Below are 21,024 nucleotides of genomic sequence, written 5' to 3' on the forward strand. Positions count from 1 at the left end.
TGTGTTGGGTCTTCATTGCCGCACACGGGCTTTCTCTAGTTACGGCGAGTGGGGGACTGCTCTTTGTTGCAGTGCAAGGGCTTCTGATTGCATGGCTTCTCTTGTTGCGGAGCACAGGCTCTAGGTGCATGGGCTTCGGTAGTTGTGGCTCGCGGGCTCTAGGGCGCAGGTTCAGTAGTTGTGGCTTGCGGGCTTAGTTGCTCCGAGGCATGTGGGATCTTCCTGGACCAGAGATCGAACCCGTGTCCCCTGCACTGGCAGGTGGATTCTTAACCACTGTGCCACCAGGGAAGCCCGATTTTTCAGGCTTTAAATTGAGGTAATCTGGTGAAATTGTTGACATTGTTTCTGTGACCCATCTGAACTTTTCATTCAGATACCTGCAGGTTGAAATTTCTGGGGAAGAAAGAGCTAAGAGCTTGAGAGGATGGGGAGTGGGTACCAAACCAGAATCCAAAGTCAGGCTTCAGTGCATTCAGTAATGCCTTGTCAGGGTGACAGGATCCTCAACTGATAAAGCTGTTCCATTTAGCACCAGTGAATGAGCCCACTGACTTTCAAACAGACAAACAAAAGAACCAAACCTGTCTTTCAATGGTGGAGATATTAAAATAAAAATGCAGCACACATCTATTCTTTCTATTCTTAAATGCTTTGTTCATTCCTTTCCAACCCAGAAAGTTCCTGCTTTATCTGATATCCCTGCTGAGCTTTCTTTTAGACTGATTTTCCAGCCAGGTTGAATGTATTTGAAAAGGAAAAAAAAAAAAAAAAAAAGAGAGAGACCAAGGCATTTACACAGGGTCATTCTAAGAGCTAGTTGGGATTAATACCCTAAACTGAATCTGATCTTTGCTGATTCTATCTCTGGATATGCTTGCATTTATCCCTAAATTATAAATTATATTTTTAGAGTTATTAGTTGAAAATACTGAACTAATGAGTAAAGAGACAGATCTGTATGCTAATGACTGAAAAGAAAAACTTTGTTAGAAGATGAGTTTTCTCAGTTTTTAGGACTGAAGGAATCCCAGTAGTCTTTCAGATTCTTTAGAGATTTTCAGTGTTTCAGAAAGCCTGATAAAACTTAAACTTTTGCCCATCAGAAGACTAAAACATTAAATCTCTTTGTTTTTGGCTTAAATTTTATCAACTAAGTCCTGGTTCCCTCATCTAATTATGATTTCTGATTGGTTGTTAAGTGTATAATTTAAAATAGGAAAATTATTCAATAAATACAGTTGCAAAATATTTTAAAAAGAGATCTATGGGGGAACATAATAGATGTTCGTATTGGTGAGGTTAGATTGGGAAGTATCGCTGTAGAGGAGGGTGAGAAGTTGGGGCTGGTTACAATTTTTCAGGCAAAGTAGCAAGGAGAGGTGTTCCCACCAGGGAGCCATTGAAAATAAATTTATGTTTAAAAAAGGGTCATTGGGCTTCCCTGGTGGTGCAGTGGTTAAGAGTCCACCTGCCGATGCAGGGGACACGGGTTCGTGCCCCGGTTCGGGAAGATCCCACATGCCTCAGAGCGGCTGGGTCCGTGAGCCATGGCCGCTGAGCCTGCGCGTCTGGAGCCTGTGCTCTGCAATGGGAGAGGCCACAACAGTGAGAGGCCCGCGAACCGCAAAAAAAAAAAAAGGGGGTCATTAATGGGAGTTTGCCAAGAATAGCCAGCAACCCCCTCCACAAACACAGGATGGTACAGGATAAATGAAAAACCAGTAGTGACTTTTTAATTTTTGTCTTTAAATTCATTGTGTCCTAACATGTAAATATTATAAAGCTGTGTAATCCACATTGCCTGTAATAGTTGCCAGTGTACTCGAGCAATCTGTTCTTTGTGTTTTTCCTTGACTTCTAGGTAATTTCTTTCCCTGGGACTCAGCAACAAATAGCCCCTCATGCCCTTTCTGGTGCTGGCATCTAAGATGTAAATTGTAAGTCCAAGTTTGCAAACCATTGTTAGTATTGCTTTGACAAGGCTTAATGAATAGATAGGTAAGAAAATGGAAACTTCTTAAAAGTTTGTTGAAAAGATAGTAGAATGGCAGAATTACGCTAAGGAAATTTTACCTTCTAAATATTGTGTAAAGGGCTAGTCTTGTATGGAACAGTTCTAAAATTCCAATAATACTATTCTTCTGATGTTATTTTAAGGAATGTCAAATGTTTAAACCCAAGGGTCATTTTCTTTTTGAAGCCTTCTCCTAACCTCTGCCTGGGATTAAGTTCTTATGTTTTCTTATAACCTCCTTTCCTCCCAGCACTTAAACTGCATGTCATACCAGTTGTTCTCAGAGTGTGATCTCCAGACCAGCAGCATCAGTGTCACTTGGGAACTTGAGAAAAATGCAGATACTTGGGCCTTACTATTGAATCAGAAACTCAGGGGTGAGATGCCCTACAATCTTTGTTTTAATAAGCCCTCCAAGTGATTTTGATATCCACTGAAGTTTGAGAACTGTTGCCTTATATTAACTATAGTTGTCAACATTGTTCCCTCATAATGGACCAAGGCCACTATAGTTCTTTTTTAAAAAAATAAATTTATTTATTTTTATTTATTTTTGGCTGCATTGGGTCTTTGTTGCTGCACGCAGGCTTTCTCTACTTGTGGCGAGCAGGGGCTTCTCATTGTGGTGGCTTCTCTTGTTGCGGAGCACAGCCTCTACGTGCGCAGGCTTCAGTAGTTGTGGCATGTGGGCTCAGTAGTTGTGACTCACAGGCTCAGTAGTTGTGGCACACAGGCTTAGTTGCTCCGCGGCATGTGGGATCTTCCTGGATCAGGGCTCGAACTCGTGTCTGCAGGTGGATTCTTAACCACTGTGCCACCAGGGAAGCCCCTACTATAGTTCTTAACATAGTGTCCCAAACTTAGTAGATAACTTGATTATTTGACTTGAGAGCACAGGTAAATTTTGTCAGGGGCTGCAGCAACCATAAGACATCATCTGTCTTGTAAGAGAATACGTGGGAAGAAGAGACTAAAATATTTGAGGTTGTTTTCTTTCCCTTTTTTATACCACAGCTGCTTGGAAAGCCTGAACAAAAAGGCCCATAAAGTATGGACCAACAAAAGGATAAAAGATGTGGAACCAATGAGATATGTTTTGGTACATATCTAGGACATGAGTAATGGGCCTTAGCAATTTTTTTCCCCATAGTTCATACTGTGAATGTAAGAGTAGAAAACCTAAAACCCGATTTTAGGGATGAAACTTTATAGCCAGAAAGTCTTATTACTGTTACACAAACATAATTTAAATCACCTTGATAGAACTTTTCCGTGAAGATGAGTGAAACTGGTTACCAAGTGTTTTGAAAGGTTGATTTTTTTTCAGTATAAATATTTAGCCCAGAGTACCGAATCTATTTTTACTACACCATGGGTATAAAGTATAGATCTCCACATTCAGCAGCTTTGATTTTGTATGGGCATAGGACTAGTACATAGTAAGATCATGCCTCTCCTAAAGCATATTATAGTTTAATAGTAATAAATCAGAATGAAAGGAGGTTAAAAGGAGACATAAGCCACCTGTTATGGGAGCCTGGGGGAATAGTTAGGACTTTGGGGAATCTAGGCAAGCTTTGAGGCAATTATTTTTAAACTTTGCTTTTTTTAAGAAGTATTTTTCCGTAAGTTAATTTGGTCTTTTTTGAAGCTTTGACCAAATGTTATGTTAGAAACCAAAAAAAGTGATTCTATTGTGCCTTTTTCCAAGGGACTCAAAACCTCTTAAAGCAAGATTTGAGTAAATCTGGTACCCATGTTTTAAATGATACAACTGCCTAATAAGTGATGACTTACTAGGGCGGTTGACTCGGTTTGTCTGGTTGTTATCCCAGGATAATTATTGTTCCCACTTTCAAGCTCAAGAGTATCCTGGTTTGGAAGAAAAATTATATGGTCCCCCAGTTAAGACTGCATGCTCTTTTAGGGGAAGATTCCATATAGCTAAAATATGATAAAGGAAGACAATTTTATCTTTTAGGGCCATTTTTCTTGGGAAACAACCTTTTGTTTTTTTATAGTCTGGTGTTAATATACCAAAGTATAATTTAAAAATTCAAAATATGTGTAAGGTCTTAGTCAAGAGATAAAAGTAAATCTTGTTTATATTCTGTAAAGCTAAGTGAGAAAGTCAGTAGCCCCCTACCCCCTCCACTTTGTACCAAATATATTGGAATGTGCTAGATGCTAAAAGTGTCTAGTGTTCTCCCTTCTATTTTAGTGGAAGAAAAAACAAAGATCATTTGAAAACGATCTAGAAAATACTTAGGTAGGGATAGGACTCCTAAGGGCAGAAAATATTCATTTGACTAAAACTTCTTTAAGTCTAAATATACCTGAACTAGTCAGTAAACTAGCAAAACCCCAAACTCATTATTTTAAAAGGATTAACTAGCTGCAATAAAAATTACAGCTTAAGAGGAACTAATTTTGGCCTGTTTTAAACTGGGTATTGGTTCAGTTTAAGCACGGAGTATTTGAATATATCCTAGATGCACAGCACTAGGCTAATGAGGTAGCAAATATAAAGCAGTATGTGATTCTGCCTTCCTTCATGAAGGTTTGTGGTTTGGTTGAGGTCGGAGACAGGGACGGTTTAAATGAGGTGAGGATCAAGAATTGGACTTAAAAAAAGCTAGAACAGGGCTTCCCTGGTGGCACAGTGTTTGAGAGTCCACCTGCCGATGCAGGGAACACGGGTTCGTGCCCCGGGCTGGGAGGATCCCACATGCCGCAGAGCGGCTGGGCCCGTGAGCCATGACCGCTGAGCCTGTGCGTCTGGAGCCTGTGCTCCGCAACGGGAGAGGCCACGGTGGTAAGAGGCCTGCGTACCGCAAAAAAAAAAAAAAAAAAAAAATTTGTAATTGAAGCTTAGGCATCTGCCATGCCTATGATCTAGTGGCCACAGTGAGAGGCCCGCGTACCTCAAGAAAAAGAAAAAAAAAAGCTAGAACAGGGATTTGAATAGTTGAAGGGCAAGGGGTGACATTTTTAAATGAACAGAGTGAAAAAGAATAAAACATATTTAACATGGGTGTAAACTGACTTCTGCAGAGTTAGGAAGGTAGATTTGGAGCCATGTTTCAAACTCAGCTTGTCATAAAAACTATATCCTTTAAGCATGGAAGATTCATATGGAGAATTGATTGAAGAAGGTTGTTATGATGGTCATATAGTAAATGACTTGGAGGTAGGAGAAAAAAGTTGGGGGATAAAGAACCTAACTAAGGAATAGCATTATAGACCACATGGTGACTGTTTTTCCCCTACAAAGAGAAATAGGCAAACCAGCCCTCCAGCCCTTTGGTTGAAAAATGAGGATATGACAACAAGGAAGAATAAAAAACCAAATGAAGCTTGTCATAGGAAAAATACTCTTTATTTAAATAAATAAAAACATGTTAAGATGCCAACAGTGACAAAAGTTGTTATCTAAAATTTGACAGTAAAGGTTTCCCCAAAGTTTTTTTTTTTGTTTGTTTGTTTGTTTTTTTTTTTTGCTGTACGCGGGCCTCTCACTGTTGTGGCCTCTCCTGTTGCGGAGCACAGGCTCTGGACACGCAGGCTCAGCCGCCATGGCTCACAGGCCCAGCCGTTCCGTGGCACGTGGGATCTTCCTGGACCGGGCACAAACCTGCGTCCCCTGCATCGGCAGGCGGACTCCCAACCACTGCGCCACCAGGGAAGCCCTACCCAAAGTTTTAAAAAAAGACTTAATAAATCTTCCATCTGCTGGCTCTTTAATCTACAACTTCCCCATCAGTTCTTCTGACCTAAGGATAGAAAGAGAACATTTAGGCAGTGTCATTTTGATAGCAAGCGTTTTTATGGAAGACCTAAGCTTGATGTGTGTTAATAGCATTTCAAATAGAGTTCTAGACAGCTCTTTCTCCAGTCTGATTTAAAGCCATCAGGACTTTCCCTGCATTCTATTGTGAGAGGAGAAGAACTTTGAATAGAAAATGTTTATTTTTATTTATTTATTTATTATTTTTTGAAAATGTTTATTTTTAAAGAAGAAAAGCTTGTCTAAGAATCTTTAGAAGATTTAGAATACGATGTTAGTGATATTAGTTAAAGCTATGTTAATATAAAAAACTATGTTAATATATGTTAAAACTGTGATGTTAAAAAAGTTATTCTACCTTTTCTCCAGGACTTATGGTTGTTAGGATGTTTATCATCCATAGTCTCTTTTTTTATGTCTCTTGAGTCGCTGTAGAAGATGACCAAAGGAGGAAAGTTAGCTGGAAATCAGAACTAGAGAATTAGTCTAGATAACCAGATCTAGGACTTTAACAAAAATAGTTGATGCTACTACATGTCAGGGTAGGAATTACTGGTTTTGTGCTAGCTTCTGTTTTATATAGTTATTTTGCACCTTCCCTCCCCACTGTGTATCCAGTGGGTAACTCCACTGATGGCTCCTCTAGCTCTTGGCTGTGCCCTTCAAGTTTGTGTGGTTAGTGATCCTGCCCATGTATAGTATACTAGCTCTTTCCCCTTCGTAGCTTTAGGAATTGGTTTTTTTTTCCTTGAAAATTTACACAGAATTGAGAACCTTGTGTAATCAAGTCCTTGATGGATTAAAGTCCTAAGCAGAGCCTTAGGAAAGGAATGGAAATAATCAGAGCCCATGAATACAGCTCTTATAAAATTTGTAATTGGGCTTCCCTGGTGGCGCAGTGGTTGAGAGTCCGCCTGCCGATGCAGGGGACACGGGTTTGTGCTCCAGTCCAGGAAGATCCCACATGCCGCGGAGCAGCTGGGCCTGTGGGCCATGGCTGTTGAGCCTGCGCGTCCAGAGCCTGTGCTCTGCAACGGGAGAGGCCACAGCAGTGAGACGCCCGCGTACTGCAAAAAAAAAAAAATTTGTAATTGAAGCTTAGGCATCTGCCATGCCTATGATCTAGTGGCCATTCTTCTAAGGTATTAAAGGTATTACACTCTCTATTCCAATAACTTCTATAGGATGATTTATCTTACCTTTCACAAACCAGCATTTTTGGAACAAATGTCTTAAGGGCAAATGAAGGAGAATGATGTGTGTTATCTAGAAAGAAAGAAAGCAGGATGAAGTAACACAAGTACTAAGCATTTTTACATTATTGCAGAGAAGGCTAGCTGGCAGGAGATTTGAATCTCCCTCCCATAGCTGTTGCTGGGAAGTGACTGCTCTGCCTGGGCCTACATTCCTGCCTCCCTGACATAGGTATGGTCTTGTGACTAGTTTTTGCCAATGAGATGTGAGTATAAATATTCTCATCTGGGCTGAGGTGGTTATGAGGTAGCTGTACTTTCTCCATTCTTTTTGTGGCAGCTTGGGAAGTCAGGTGTGGGAGGTGACAGGCAAAAGTCTAAGAGCCTCTGTTCTTGAATCACCACTCCTACCGAATACTTGCACTGGATTGTATACAAGGGAACTTCTGTTGTGTTAAATGATGACATTAACACAGTTTGGGCTTTATCTGTTAAAGGGGCTTTCATTGCTCTAACACATACATACATCTTTATTTAATATTGATCTACTTTAGGAGGTAGATATTATTCCTTTTATGGATGAGGGAGATGTGTTTGAGAAGTAACTTTCCTTAAGACCAGAGCAGATAGTTGAACCTAGATCTGACTGAAAAGCTAGTGAATTCTCCAATATAACATGCTGCATCTTAGAGAAAGGATATCACTTGAGATAGGATAGATCCTAACCTTTCAGATTACAAGTAAAAAATTACTTCTATGGAAAGTGACTGGGTATTGGTAAGATAAGAATTTTTTAACTGTTATAAGTGAATTTAGGTTTAATTAGACTCCTTTTTACTGGGTTGCCTCTCCAGAGAGAGATGAAATTCTGAGATTTACTCTTTTTTTTTTTTTTTTTTTTTTTTTGCGGTATGCGGGCCTCTCACTGTTGTGGCCTCTCCCGTTGCGGAGCACAGGCTCCGGATGCGCAGGCTCAGCGGCCATGGCTCACGGGCCCAGCTGCTCCGCGGCATGTGGGATCTTCCCGGGGCCGGGGCACGAACCCGCGTCGCCTGCATAGGCAGGCGGACTCTCAACCACTGTGCCACCAGGGAAGCCCGAGATTTACTCTTTTGATTGCTTTGGTGAAGGATTTTGTGGGAGGAGTATTAAGACTAATTACTACAGGGCTTCCATACTTATTAGCTAGAGAGGACTTAGGGTCCAAGCTTTCACTTAGGACTGTGTTCACTGTCTCACCCTTGCTTACCTACATTACAGACATCAGGGTCAGGAATCTGATTGGTGGCGTCAGAAAAGTTTTCACTTGGTTCCAAACTTGGAGAAGTAACCTTTGGAAGATTAAATGACTCTGAAATAAAGCAGACCAGAAGTTATAGAAGCAGAGTGGAAACTTCTTTTTGTTTTTCATTCCTCTTTGGCTAAGGTGTCCATAGCTATGAAATATGGAAGGGAGGCAATAGAACTCAACTCCATTTATCTGTCCCCCAAATGAAAAACTTACCGTCATCTATAGCAGTTCTATTGACACAGTTAGCCTCATGTTCTCTGAGCCTTTTGATTGGGACCACATGACAAGCATTATATTTGCAGTTAGCCATCTTTTTAGCTTTCTTTGGATTTTTCTAAAAGGAAGAAGTTCTTGTTAAATGGCTATTAGGTTTTGCCTGTATTCTACCCTCCATTCCTTTCTGGAAATGCTGAAGACATACCATGTTCCAACATTAAGAACTTGCAGGTGCTATGTATACTCAGAAGTTGTTTTTTTGTGTTTTTAAAAAAAATTTCTTTCTTTCTTTATTGATTTTTGGCTGTATTGGGTCTTTGTTGCTGTGCCCGGACTTTCTCTAGTTGCGGCGAGCGGGAGCTACTCTTCATTGTGGTGCACAGGCTTCTCATTGCGGTGGCTTCTCTTGCTGCGGAGCATGGGCTCTAGGCACGTGGGTTTCAGTAGTTGTGACATGCAGGCTTAGTAGCTGTGGCTTGCGGGCTCTAGAGTACAGGTTCAGTAGTTACAGCACACGGGCTTAGTTGCTCTGCGGCACGTGGGATCTTCCTGGACCAGGGCTCAAACCTGTGTCCCCTGCATTGGCAGGTGGGTTCTTAACCACTGCGCCACCAGGGAAGTCCTCTTCTTCTTCTTCTTCTTTTTTTTTTAAAGGTCTTTAACCTTTTATATTCTGAGCTTAGTTTTCTCCCTCCAGTGACTTAAGAGTTATCAGGAAAACTTACCTTTCTACATGATGCCAGGTGGTACTGTAACCTGCTGGCTGACATCCTGTGGTTTGGGTCATAAGGATGTATTTCCAAGACTTCTAGCTCCATGAGCCTAAATAGCAGGAGCCAGGTTGGCAAAGAAAATACTGACGTTTAGGATCAAGTAATCTTGACATAGGTCTATTTTCCGTTTTCAGAGAAAGAGTAGTGTGAAAGATATGGGTGTCTCAATTTTTACCTATGAAAGTTTTGGATAACTAAACAATAGCCTAGCCAGTTAGATAATAGGATAATAGGACAAATTCACTGCTTATCTGCCTTGGAAGGCCAAAAATTAGTATTTGTACATATTATATAGCTTGTTTTAGATAGTTTTTTTTGCCCTTCATTAGCGTATTAAATAAACAGGTGGGATTCCTTGGAAAACTCACAGTACTGGGGTAAGGTGAAGTTTAACACCATAAGCTTGAGTGCTGGAGAAAGCAAGGGCTGGGGCAGCCGGTTCTTTCACTGTTCAGCACTGCCCCCCTTCCATCTCTCTGCCAAACCTGTCTAAATTAAGCTCTTTTCCAGACAAGGATGCTACTTGTCAGACAGGTCATCATAGACACTTTTGGGGAGAGGGATTTGGAAGAATGAACATTACCATATTCAAGTTCAGGCTACTTTATAATTATCTGAGAATGCCCATCTGAAATCTCTAAAGTTGTAGGTATTAACATATGAAGACTCCTAGAAGTGAACTAAGAATACACAGTCTCAAATCTGCCTCATTTTACTACCAATAGGAGGCCTACCCTCCCTTATGGCTAGCTGTCTTTAGCATTGCAGACATTCACTTCAAGGACTCCCAAGTTTCCAGGCAACAGCTACAGTTGAGATTTCTGCAAAGCAGAGACCACACAGTCTGATAAGGGGGAAAAAGATCAAGGCAGACTGCCATAAGCAGTAGGGATAGAAAAGTGCCTGGAATAGCCCATTTCATTTCTACTTTACATCATGCCTAGGGCATAGACAAAGGGCACAGAGCTAGACTGTTAAATGTCAGATTTTCCTGAGGGCATTTAGGTGATTAAGTCTAGGGATTTAAACTCAGGTACCTTTCAGGAACACAAGCCAAGGTGTTTTTTTAAAGCTTACAATGCATTTAATGGTTATATTAGAGCCATGAACACTTACTCTGAAGTGAATTGGCTCCCTGAATATAAAGGTGCAGTATAATCCAGTATTGCATAGCTATCTTTAGATTCTTCTTCTTCTTTTTTAAAATTATTATTGGGGTATAGTTGTTTTACAATGAAGATTCTTAAAGATAATGGAAAAAGAGCTTTAATACCTAAATGTAGTCTTTAGATAACCTCAAACCCTTATTTTTAGCCAGCAGCCTAGAAAAATTTGAAGTTTGATTGGACTGAAAGGCTGGTCTTAATAAACAAAGAGTGCTTCAGGAATAGGCCTCAAGAATTGGTGACCTGGGATCGTTCACCTAATTATTGATAGCTGAATATCCCATGTAGAGACGCCAGCACTAGAATAATGGAGGCCGTTTGGTTTAATACCACTTGTTAGACTTGGCAAGAGTATTCCAACCTTGATGCTAGCTTGACACTTAAACCTAGTCTAAAGGCTTTTTTTTTTTTTTTTTTTTTTTTAAGTTTTTTTTGTGGTACGCGGGCCTCTCACTGTTGTGGTCTCTCCCGTTGCGGAGCACAGGCTCCGGACGCGCAGGCTCAGCGGCCACGGCTCATGGGCCCAGCCGCTCTGCGGCACGTGGGGTCCTCCCGGACCGGGGCACGAACCCGTGTCCCCTGCATCGGCAGGCGGATTCTCAACCACTGCGCCACCAGGGAAGCCCTAAAGGCTTTTTAGACCGAACTTACTCTTTTTTTTTTTTTTTGGTGGTATGTGGGTCTCTCTCCGCCGTGACCTCTCCCTTTGAGGAGCACAGGCTCCAGACGCGCAGGCTCAGCGGCCATGGCTCACGGGCCCAGCCGCTCTGCTGTATGTGGGATCTTCCCGGACCGGGGCACGAACCCGTGTCCCCTGCATTGGCAGGTGGACTCTCAACCACTGTGCCACCAGGGAAGCCTGAACTTATTCTTGAAGCAGTGACTCAAGAATCTGAAGGGCAGGGTCACTTGAACAGGAGAACAATCCTTCTGTAAGGCAAAACAAGGCAAATAGCTGAAGTTTGACGGGAGGGAAAGCACAGTACATTTCAGTCAAGAGATGTGAAGCAACTTTCTGTTCAAGTGGTGTGAAGCAACTTTCTACTCAATTCCTCTTCTCCCATCATATGTTCTGTGGTTTCTCAGAGGTTTGGAAGTTTTTGATGTCATAGTTAGGTCTTGAGAAGTGGTTCTCAAGGCTGGTTGTGCATGAGAATCACTGAGTAGTTTTAAAGTGACAGAGCCTTTGGCCCCACTCTAGAACTGTTGGATTAGAATCTTCATGAATGGGGTCTGGCTAACTGTGGCTTTAAAAGAGTTCCACAGGGTATTCTGATTTGTAGCCAGGGTTACCAGACCCTGCTCTGGGGTAATTAAACTCCCCTTAGAAGGGTTCCTCCAGTTTCCAGCAGGACCTGCCACATAATGTTTCCAGTGAAGTTTCTCTAGAAATTACCTGTTGGCATGATTACTCTCATCTTTAAACCTGGCCTTTTTCTTTATGGGGTGCCAAATAGAATTCCACAGAAAGCAACATAAGTTCACTACATGCTAAAAAAAATCAAAAATTTATATTTGGCCTTCCTAATCCAGTGTACCAGGTCTTGAGCCAAGTATTTACATACACCATGTCATATAATTACTTGCACAGTTGTATGAGGGATTACTGCCATTGTATAGATTAGGAAACTAACTCAGTGGTGGTAGATAGCTTAAAGTTACAAAGCTAGTAAGTGTTGATTTCATCAGGAACATCTTTAAGTATAGGGAAACTGGCAGGCTCATAGTAGTGGATACAGGTTTTCCAAAATTGTCATTTCTGCTTGACAGTTTGTATTTTATCAGTGGCAATAAATACTGTCAGTTGTTTTCTCTGAAAAAAAAAAAGCTAGTAAGTGTTTGAGTATCATTATTACTATTGTTTGATGTAATACATGTCAAGCACTTTAAGTACCTGGTACATAGTAAATAACCAGGTCATCACTTTACATGCAGTAACTTACTTAACACACACAGTACTCCCAAGAGATAGAAACTATTAATATCATCTCAATTTTACAGACAGGGACACTGGATCAAAGCTGCTAAGTGATAGAGTTGGGATGTGAACTCAGGCTATCTGGCTCTAGAACCTGGGATCCTAGCCTCTAAGTCATAAGGCTCAGTCCACTGTACTCAACTATTGAACCCAGAATTCTGTCTGATTCCAAAATGTAGGCTTTTCCCATATGCCAAGTATAGGCAAATAAGTGTTTCTGGGCTCTAGCAATCTTACAGTTCAGCTGAGGTAGCAGTATAATATAAAATGGGCAATTAAAGGTGAAAACTAATTTAGGTGTAAAATATGTGCTATAGACCAAGTGCTGTAGAAGTTCAGCAAGGGCTGGACTTGGGATTGTTTGTGCTAGATCCAGAATATTGACTGGGATTTGGGTCAGCAAGAGGGAAAGCATACATAAATGAGAAAGGCAGAAATGAAAAATGAACATAGGACACTGAGAACATGGTCCCCACTAAGCTGGTGAGTACGTAATAGGGGATAGCAGAGCATAAGATTGGCTTGGCATGGAGTGTCGTTAACAAAATTTTTTGGATGAGGATTAGAAATGCAAGTGAGAAAGATCCAATAGGAACTATACCAACCCATAAGGAGGCTGCTGCTATACTGCTGGTCAGCTCCGTAGATATTGATGTCTTACTGTCTGCCCTTAATTCTCCTCCATCAAGGTGAAAGACCAATAGAAACCTCACGGATCTCTTTAGTAGAACCTGAGTTTCGTTGGTAACAGCAGGTAATTCAAATATTTGGGGCCACTATCACCTTATGCTAGGCTCATAGCCTTCTAGGGACTCAATTGCAGTAAATAAGCTGGAAGGCAGATTCTGTTTTCCGAAAATGCAAAGTTTACCTTAGAGATATTTGAAATTTTATTCCATCTTCTTGTTTATTTGAAAAGGTGTTGGAAAGGAGGTAGATATGAAGACAATTCTGTTTGATTTAGAATTTTCTGAGGACTTTCTGCTTTTTGCCTTGAAAGAAACTTGAAAGGGAGCTGATTTTCTTGAGTTAGGGAGTTAAGGCCTAACTTGGAATGACAAAAGTATTATAGTGCTAAAATTTATCTAGTCTTCTAAGATTTAAAGTCTGTCATTAATTTCCCCTTGTTAATCTCAGTTAATTTGGTCCTTCTTTATGGGGCCTATTTCCCAGTTTAGTCTTAATAATTCAACAAATAAATCAGCATATTTATTGAGTGGCTATTGTGTCTAAGAGGTGGTGTTCTAGATCATTGTTTCTCAATATGTGTCCAACGGAACATTTGCACCAAAACCTCCTAGAGTACTTGTTAACGCACACTTCTAGACCCCACTGCAGACCTGCCAATTCTGAATCTCAGGAGACAGGGATTGATCTCAGTTTCTATTTTTTTTTCTTTTTTTTTTTTTTGTTGTGGTACGCGGGCCTCTCACTGTTGTGGCCTCTCCCGTTGCGGAGCGCAGGCTCCGGATGCGCAGGCTCAGTGGCCACGGCCCACGGGCCCAGCCGCTCCACGGCATGCGGGATCCTCCCGGACCGGGGCATGAACCCGTGTCCCCTGCACTGGCAGGTGAACTCTCAACCACTGCGCCACCAGGGAAGCCCTGATCTCAGTTTCTTAAGCACCTTTAAGAATCATTGTACTTAAGTGGTGGTTCTCAAACCTGGGAGAGCATTGAATTTAACCTGGAGGGCTTGTTAAAACAGAGTGCTGGATATTACCCCAGAGTTTTGGATTCACTAGGTTTGGAGTGGGACCGAGAATTTGCATGTCTGATAAGCTTCCAGGTGATGCTAATGTGACCACACTTTGAGAATCATTGTGCTAGAGGGATATAAAGAAGTGTTAGATACAATTCCTGTCATTAAGGAGCTTATGATGTAGTTGGGGAGATAAGACATATACTTAAAAATATAACAAGGAATACAGTGTTATATAATGTTTGACATTGAATGGGGTAGTTTGGAGGAGTTGGAATTTAATCTAGGCCCTAAAATGTGAATAGGCTTAAGGTTCAGGAGAGAATAACATAGACATTCTTTTTTTTTTGCTGTACGCGGGCCTCTCACTGTTGTGGCCTCTCCCATTGCGGAGCACATGCTCCGGAAGCGCAGGCTCAGTGGCCATGGCTCACGGGCCCAGCCTCTTCACGGCATGTGGGATCTTCCCGGACCGGGGCACGAACCCGTGTCCCCTGCATTGGCAGGTGGACTCTCAACCACTGTGCCACCAGGGAAGCCCCATAGACATTCTTGATGGGGATATAAAAGAGGGAAAGTATAAAGGTGGATGGGCCTGAGGTGGTTGATACTTTTTTTCTGGTGTGGAGCTTTTATATAGGGCAGTAGTGGAAGGGTAGGCCCAAAAGGTTGATGGCAGACTGTGAAGAGCCTTGAAAGCCTGCCCCTCTCCCCAACTTCTACACATTTTACAGTCTTACCAAAAACGCTGCACAGCTAGAAAGAGGAAGTCTCCCCTGCTGAGTGTGCAACAGGAAGCACAGAAGATTCAGAGGGGCTGTGAGGTGTAATGACTGCTTTCAGCCATGAGCCAATTGTAGAGGCAACGGGAAGACCAGCGCACCAACCAGGCTGGGTGCCTCCGCCCAGAGGGTGTCACCACCCAAGCTGAAAGTGTTTGGGGAGATCAGACATTGCCGTCTGGATGCTCCTCTCTGTGGCCATCATGTCTTTGACTTCTGCCTACCAACATAAATTAGCAGAGAAACTCACTATCCTGAATGACCGAGGTCAGGGGGTTCTCATCCGAATGTATAACATCAAGAAGGTAAGCATAGGCAAGTGGACTAGTACTAACTATTCCAGCAGCAGTAAGGCAGGGAACCCTGAGGCAGGTCCAGCGTTAGGCTTGCTCCTCTTTCTCACTAGTTTAACTGGCCTTCAGTCACTCGGATTATATAGGACAGCCAGTTCTGGGAGGCAGAAGCGGAGGCTTTTTTTCAGGGCTTCCGCCTTTCTTGGTATGATTCTCACCCCAGTGAGGGTGTCTGCTTCCTGCTGGGGTTAGAGGTGGGATGGGAAATAACTGTGTTCCGGGTCTCCTGGATAAAAGTCTGCGTCTAGAATTCTGGGTCTTATTGTTTAGTGCTGGTCCCCCACACTCTGAAGACAGCCAAAATTGGGTCTCTGGCAAAAACTTTTTCGTGCAAGTACTTTCCCTAAAAGGAAAAAATAGATATGATATTTGGATTAAAAAAAGAGTAGGTACCTTCTGAGGGACTTAGACTCTGAGACAGTTCTTGCTGTGGTTATATAGTTGTGTGTTTAGGATAGGAACTTTGGAATTGGGAGAAGCTGGTGGCAAGAGGTGGGCTAGGGGCTGGGCCTAGTGAAGTTAAGAGATAAAGACAGGTGGGAGTAGGGAATTTCTGGAAGAGAAAATAGGGGACTTGGGGGAGGGGACTTTGGTGCATTTCATAATAAATCACTGGGGACATAGTTTCTCTTTCTCCATGCCCCCTATAAATGCCCTTTGGGATAAGATGCTTATATAATGGACATAATTGTGACACTGATTCTCCCACAGTCTAACTCCTGAGCAGCTGCTTTTCTCACTCCTTCCGGCTTCAGCTGAGGGGTGAGGAGAGAGCTTCCTCTTTGTGCCGGGCGAGCAGATGTTAAGCTTTACCCAGCAAGACGAAATGCCGAGGTTATTTAGCTCTTCTGATAGTTGGCTTAATGTCCTGGAACTTGTTCCTGACCTACTCTTATAATTAATTCCCAGATTCCCTTTCCCTAAGAGAAATTGTATGAGAATGCATGATGCAGGAAGAGGTATGTTTCCAAGAAGCGGGAGAAAGGGTTGAAATGTAGTGTTATTTATTTGTGCAGACTTGTTCAGACCCCAAATCCAAGCCCCCTTTCTTACTGGAAAAGTCCATGGAATCATCTCTCAAGTACATCAACAAGAAATTTCCCAACATAGATGTCCGAAACAGCACGGTGAGAATGCTGTCCCTCTTCTCTCCTTTCTCTGAAATAACTATGTGCTTGGATGGTTCAAACTCTTTTGACTGCCTCTCTTTGAACTTGGCAGGGGATGGAGTAGCCTTCTTTTACTTTTCCTAAGCTCAACCACAGGACTTTAGGTTGTTGTAGTCTTAAGAATTCTGAGATAAGATGGGATTCTCCTAGGGTAAACTGGAGCAAAGCATTGCCCCTTTCTCCATTGTAAGATTCACAAGAACACTTTGTTCTTACCAAGAAAGACAGCTCTATCGATGAAGCAGTTGCATATATTTTATTGTTGTTCCTATTTCCCCCTCAGTGTTTTCTCGGTTACTGTCTTAGAGTTATGCATCTAGTGTCATATCTCTTACTTCTCCCTTATTAAATGTTAGCCCTAGATTTCTTACCATCTTACCTATAGCATCTTCTCATTCAGCTTCTTTTGACTTTGATATGAATAATAAACCTCTTTAGCTGAAAGAGACCTTGAAATTTCCTCTCATTTCACACTCTATATCCAGTCAGGATTGCATGCAACCATCCTGCCTAGATAGAGAATATTCTCTGTTTAAAAACCTTCAGAGTTCGAAGACTTTCCAACTTCCTCTGTCAGTGTATTTTAACCCTCTTTAAGAATGTTTTAGGTACAACCCCTGTTCTTTTTGGGTTACTTTGATCAATTGTCTTCTTAATTTGTGTTTTTTATTTTGTTTCTCTCAGCAACATTTAGGACCAGTACATCGGGAAAAATCTGAGATAATTAGATTCCTCACCAACTACTACCAGTCATTTGTGGATGTTATGGAATTTCGGGTGAGCTCTCTCTAGCTCAGGTCCCCAATGTTTGGATGTTCTTTTATGTTCCTTATTCCTGTTTCATGGAAAAATAAGATGTATTGATATATGGAAGGATATCCAAGTTGTATTGTTAAATGAAAATGAGTTGCAGAATAGTGTATGATACAATTTTATTTTTGTTTTAAAAGATACATAAACTTATATACACAGAGTGTTAGTATATATATATATATATATATATATATATATATGAAAGATTTGGAATATTTCACATTAAACTGTTAAAAATACCTGCCTTTGGGGGTGGATTATTATGATTGGCTTTAACTTATCACACTATACATTTTTGTATTATTTGAGTTAAAATTTTAAGTATTCTTACCCAATAGTTTATTACAAATCTACTGAAAAATTTCAAGAATGGTACAGTGAATATTGTTCTATTCTCCCCCTGGATCTCCTGATTTTTAGTATTTTGCCATGTTTGCTTACCTTTTTTTTTTCTTGAACCATTTGAGTTAGTTGCAGGCATTGTGACATTTCCCTCCCTGAATACTTTAGCATACATCTGCTAAGAGCAAGAATATTTTCTTACCTAACCTTAATACAATTATCGTACTCAGGAAATGTAAAATTGCTATAATGTTATAGTTAATATATAGCCCATATTCATATTCCTCTAGTTGTCTCAAGGATCATACATTGAATTTATGATGTCATGTCTCTTAGTTGTCATGTCTCTTTAGTCTTTTTTTTTTTTTTTGCTGTACACGGGCCTCTCACTGCTGTGGCCTCTCCTGTTGTGGAGCACAGGCTCCGGACGCGCAGGCTCAGCGGCCACGGCTCACGGGCCTAGCTGCTCCGCGGCATGTGGGAATCTTCCCGGACCGGGGCACGAACCCGTGTCCCCTGCATTGGCAGGCGGACTCTCAACCACTGTGCCAACAGGGAAGCCCTCTCTTTAGTCTTTAATCTAGAATAGTTCTCAGCCTTATTTTGTCTTTCATGACACTGACCTTTTTGAAGCGTCCAGACTAGTTATTTTTCAGAATTTCCCTCAATTTGGATTTGTCTAATTGTTAACAGTGTTTGGTAGCATAATACATGGATGATAAATAGAGTTTTAAACAATGAGCATGTACTATTTTTGTAAACATAAACTGTGAAAAATTATTTAGTACAATGTTTTTGAAGGGCAGATCGATATGGTGTTTCAAAAGTCTTAAAAATATATACTTTTAAAAGTAACAATTCTAATTCTAGAAATTTGTCTTAAGGAAACAATCAGAAGTGCAAAGGTATATGTACAAGAATGTACTCTATTGCATTATTTATGATAGTGACAACTTGATAATTGATATATTCAAAAAATAGAGGCTTAGTTAAAAGTTCAGAGTATATGTCTATAAATGAATATTGTACAGCTGTTAAAGATAACACATATTTATATTAATCGGCATGGAAAAATGCTCTTCACATGTTCTTTAGTATAAAAGCAAATTACAATGTAGCTTATGATAGGAGATGTCCCTAAAATGTATATTTACATAGATAAATATGCATATAATAAGGCTGGAACTTATTTACATAGTGAGATTATGAGTGGCTTTAAAAATAAATTGAAATTTTGTATTTTCTAATTTTTCTGCAATGAACACCTATTATTTATATATTCAAGAAATAACACAAATTTTAGTCATCTGAGCCATTTAAGTTTGTGATGGTATTATAGTATTTCTTCAGATGGTACAAGAGTATGGGACCCTGCTTTGGGTGTCCTGTGTTTTCTCTAGGGAGCTAATCCAGACTGTTCATTAGATCATGCAATGAAGAGAGAAGTTGGGACATGGAAGACCGTAAGGTCTGAAGGAGGGTCAGGTCAGAGGTTATTTCATTTGGAATTGAGAGTAGTGATTAGGAAGAAGGTAGGCACTGGTGGAGGTAGTAGAAGAATGCTGGAAGCATATAAAAAGTCTATTACTAGAAAATTTGTCCAAAGGAGATTTTAGGATACCTCTGGTTGCTAGTAAAGTTCTGAGCCCAAGGAATCTATTATGCCTCATTCAGGGCAGGAAGGGAAATAGAGACACGGAGGTATTGTGCATTATAAAGTAGGTAGGCTCTGAATCAGACAGACCTGGTTTTAAATCTCAGCTTTATCACTTACAAAACTGTATGGCTTTAGACAAGAGACTCTGACTCCCAGTTTCTTTATCTATAAAAGGGGAAATGAGATTTACTACATGGGGTATTTGTGAGAATTAAATGAGATAAAAGGGGCTTCCCTGGTGGCACAGTGGTTGAGAGTCCGCCTGCCGATGCAGGGGATGCGGGTTCGTGCCCTGGTCTGGGAGGATCCCACATGCCACGGAGTGGCTGGGTCCGTGAGCCATGGCTGCTGAGCCTGCGCGTCTGGAGCACTGAAAACATCTAGTACAGTGTTTAGCATATAAAAAAGTAATAGGCCAAACAGATGTTAAATTCATTCCTTTCTGATTCTGTCTTTACAGTATAGTGACACTGGTTGTATGAGAGGCTGAAAGCAAACTTCAGTTATATCTTTTATCCCTTGGGAATCAGGTTGCAGGAAGGAGTTGTAGACAGGCCCTCCCAGCAAAGGAGGCAGCATAGACCTAGACAGAGGTCTTGAGATCATGTAGTATAGACAGAAGATCATGGCCTCTGGGTTCTAATTCTGATACTTTGCCTTACTAGTTTTGTGATCTTTGGGGAGTTTCTTAACTGCTCTTAGCCTCAGTTTCCCCATATGTTACTTTAGATACAGCCTTTTGGGGAAGGTAACTTGGAAACATTTTTCTCCATACATTTAATAAGTTTACAACAACTGCCACAAAGTACAGAAAATTACCATCAACCCAAAGCTTCCCTGCACCTTTGTTTCCACAGTCCGTCCCTACCTCCCTGACTCCTGGCCCCAGGCAACCACTGGTCTGCTTTCCAGATTAGGTTTTTCTTTTCAGGGGTTCATATATATAATTAGAATCTATATAGCACGTTTTCTTTTGTGTCTGGCTTCCTTCACTCAGCATGTTTTTTTTTAAATTACTTAATTAATTTATTTATTTTTATTTATTTATTTTTTTGTGGTACGTGGGCCTCTCACTACTGTGGCCTCTCCCGTTGCAGAGCACAGGCTCCGAACGCACAGGCTCAACGGCCATGGCTCAAGGGCCCAGCCGCTCTGCGGCATGAGGGATCCTCCCGGACCGGTGCACGAACCCATGTCCCCTGCATCGGCAGGCGAACTCTCAACCACTGCGCCACCAGGGAAGCCCACTCAGCATGTTTTTAAGATTTGTTTATGTTTCATGATTCATTTCCTATTTTTGCTGAGTACTATTTCATTGTATGGATACAATCTGTTTATCCACTTACCTGTTGATGGACTTTTGGGTTGTGTCCAGTTTTTGGCTATTTTGCACAAGTTGCCATAAATATTTGAGTACAAATCATTTTTCATTTCACTTGGGTAAATAATCTAGAAGTTGAATTGCTGAATCATATGATATGTATATGTTTAATTTTATAAGAAACTGCCAAACATTTTTTCCAAAGTCATGGTTCCATTTTCCCTTCCCATCAGCAATATATTAGTGTTCCAGTTGCTCCACATTCTCATCAACACTTGCTTTTAGTCATTCTTTTTTTGTTGTTGTTTTTTGGCCGCACCAAACAGTTTTCGGGATCTTAGTTCCCTGAATAGGGATTGAACCTGGGCCACTGAAGTGAAAGTGCCAAGTCCTAACCTCTGGACCACCAGGGAACTCCCAAATTTTAGTCATTCTGATGGGTGTGTAGTGATATCTTCATGTGAT

General features: G+C 41.1%; 2 protein-coding genes across 4 annotated transcripts in view; one reads left to right on the forward strand and one right to left on the reverse strand.

The window, feature by feature from the left end:
• Nucleotides 1-1,864: 1,864 nt before the first annotated feature.
• The window catches only part of NCKAP1L (NCK associated protein 1 like), a 59,675-nt gene continuing 40,515 nt past the window's right edge, over nucleotides 1,865-21,024 (forward strand). Inside the window, exons 1-3 of one of the 3 annotated variants that reach the window (XM_067009447.1) lie at nucleotides 1,865-1,940; nucleotides 16,274-16,384; nucleotides 17,111-17,203. In XM_067009447.1, the coding sequence (XP_066865548.1) occupies nucleotides 16,322-16,384; nucleotides 17,111-17,203 (156 nt within the window). In that variant the 5' untranslated portion in view covers nucleotides 1,865-1,940; nucleotides 16,274-16,321. Of the gene's footprint in view, nucleotides 1,941-15,057; nucleotides 15,210-16,273; nucleotides 16,385-17,110; nucleotides 17,204-21,024 lie in introns of those variants that run through there. The other 2 variants (XM_059081528.2, XM_067009446.1) reach the window with 2 other exon arrangements.
• On the reverse strand, nucleotides 5,777-9,322 carry LOC131767242 (gametocyte-specific factor 1-like). Its single transcript, XM_059082454.1, has 3 exons — nucleotides 9,230-9,322; nucleotides 8,502-8,622; nucleotides 5,777-5,790 (listed from the first exon to the last, which is right to left on the reverse strand). Exons 1-3 carry the CDS (start codon nucleotides 9,320-9,322, stop codon nucleotides 5,777-5,779), a joined length of 228 nt encoding a protein of 75 aa, XP_058938437.1.

The sequence above is a fragment of the Kogia breviceps genome, chromosome 12 (genome assembly GCF_026419965.1).
Source record: "Kogia breviceps isolate mKogBre1 chromosome 12, mKogBre1 haplotype 1, whole genome shotgun sequence".
Lineage (NCBI taxonomy): Eukaryota > Metazoa > Chordata > Mammalia > Artiodactyla > Physeteridae > Kogia > Kogia breviceps.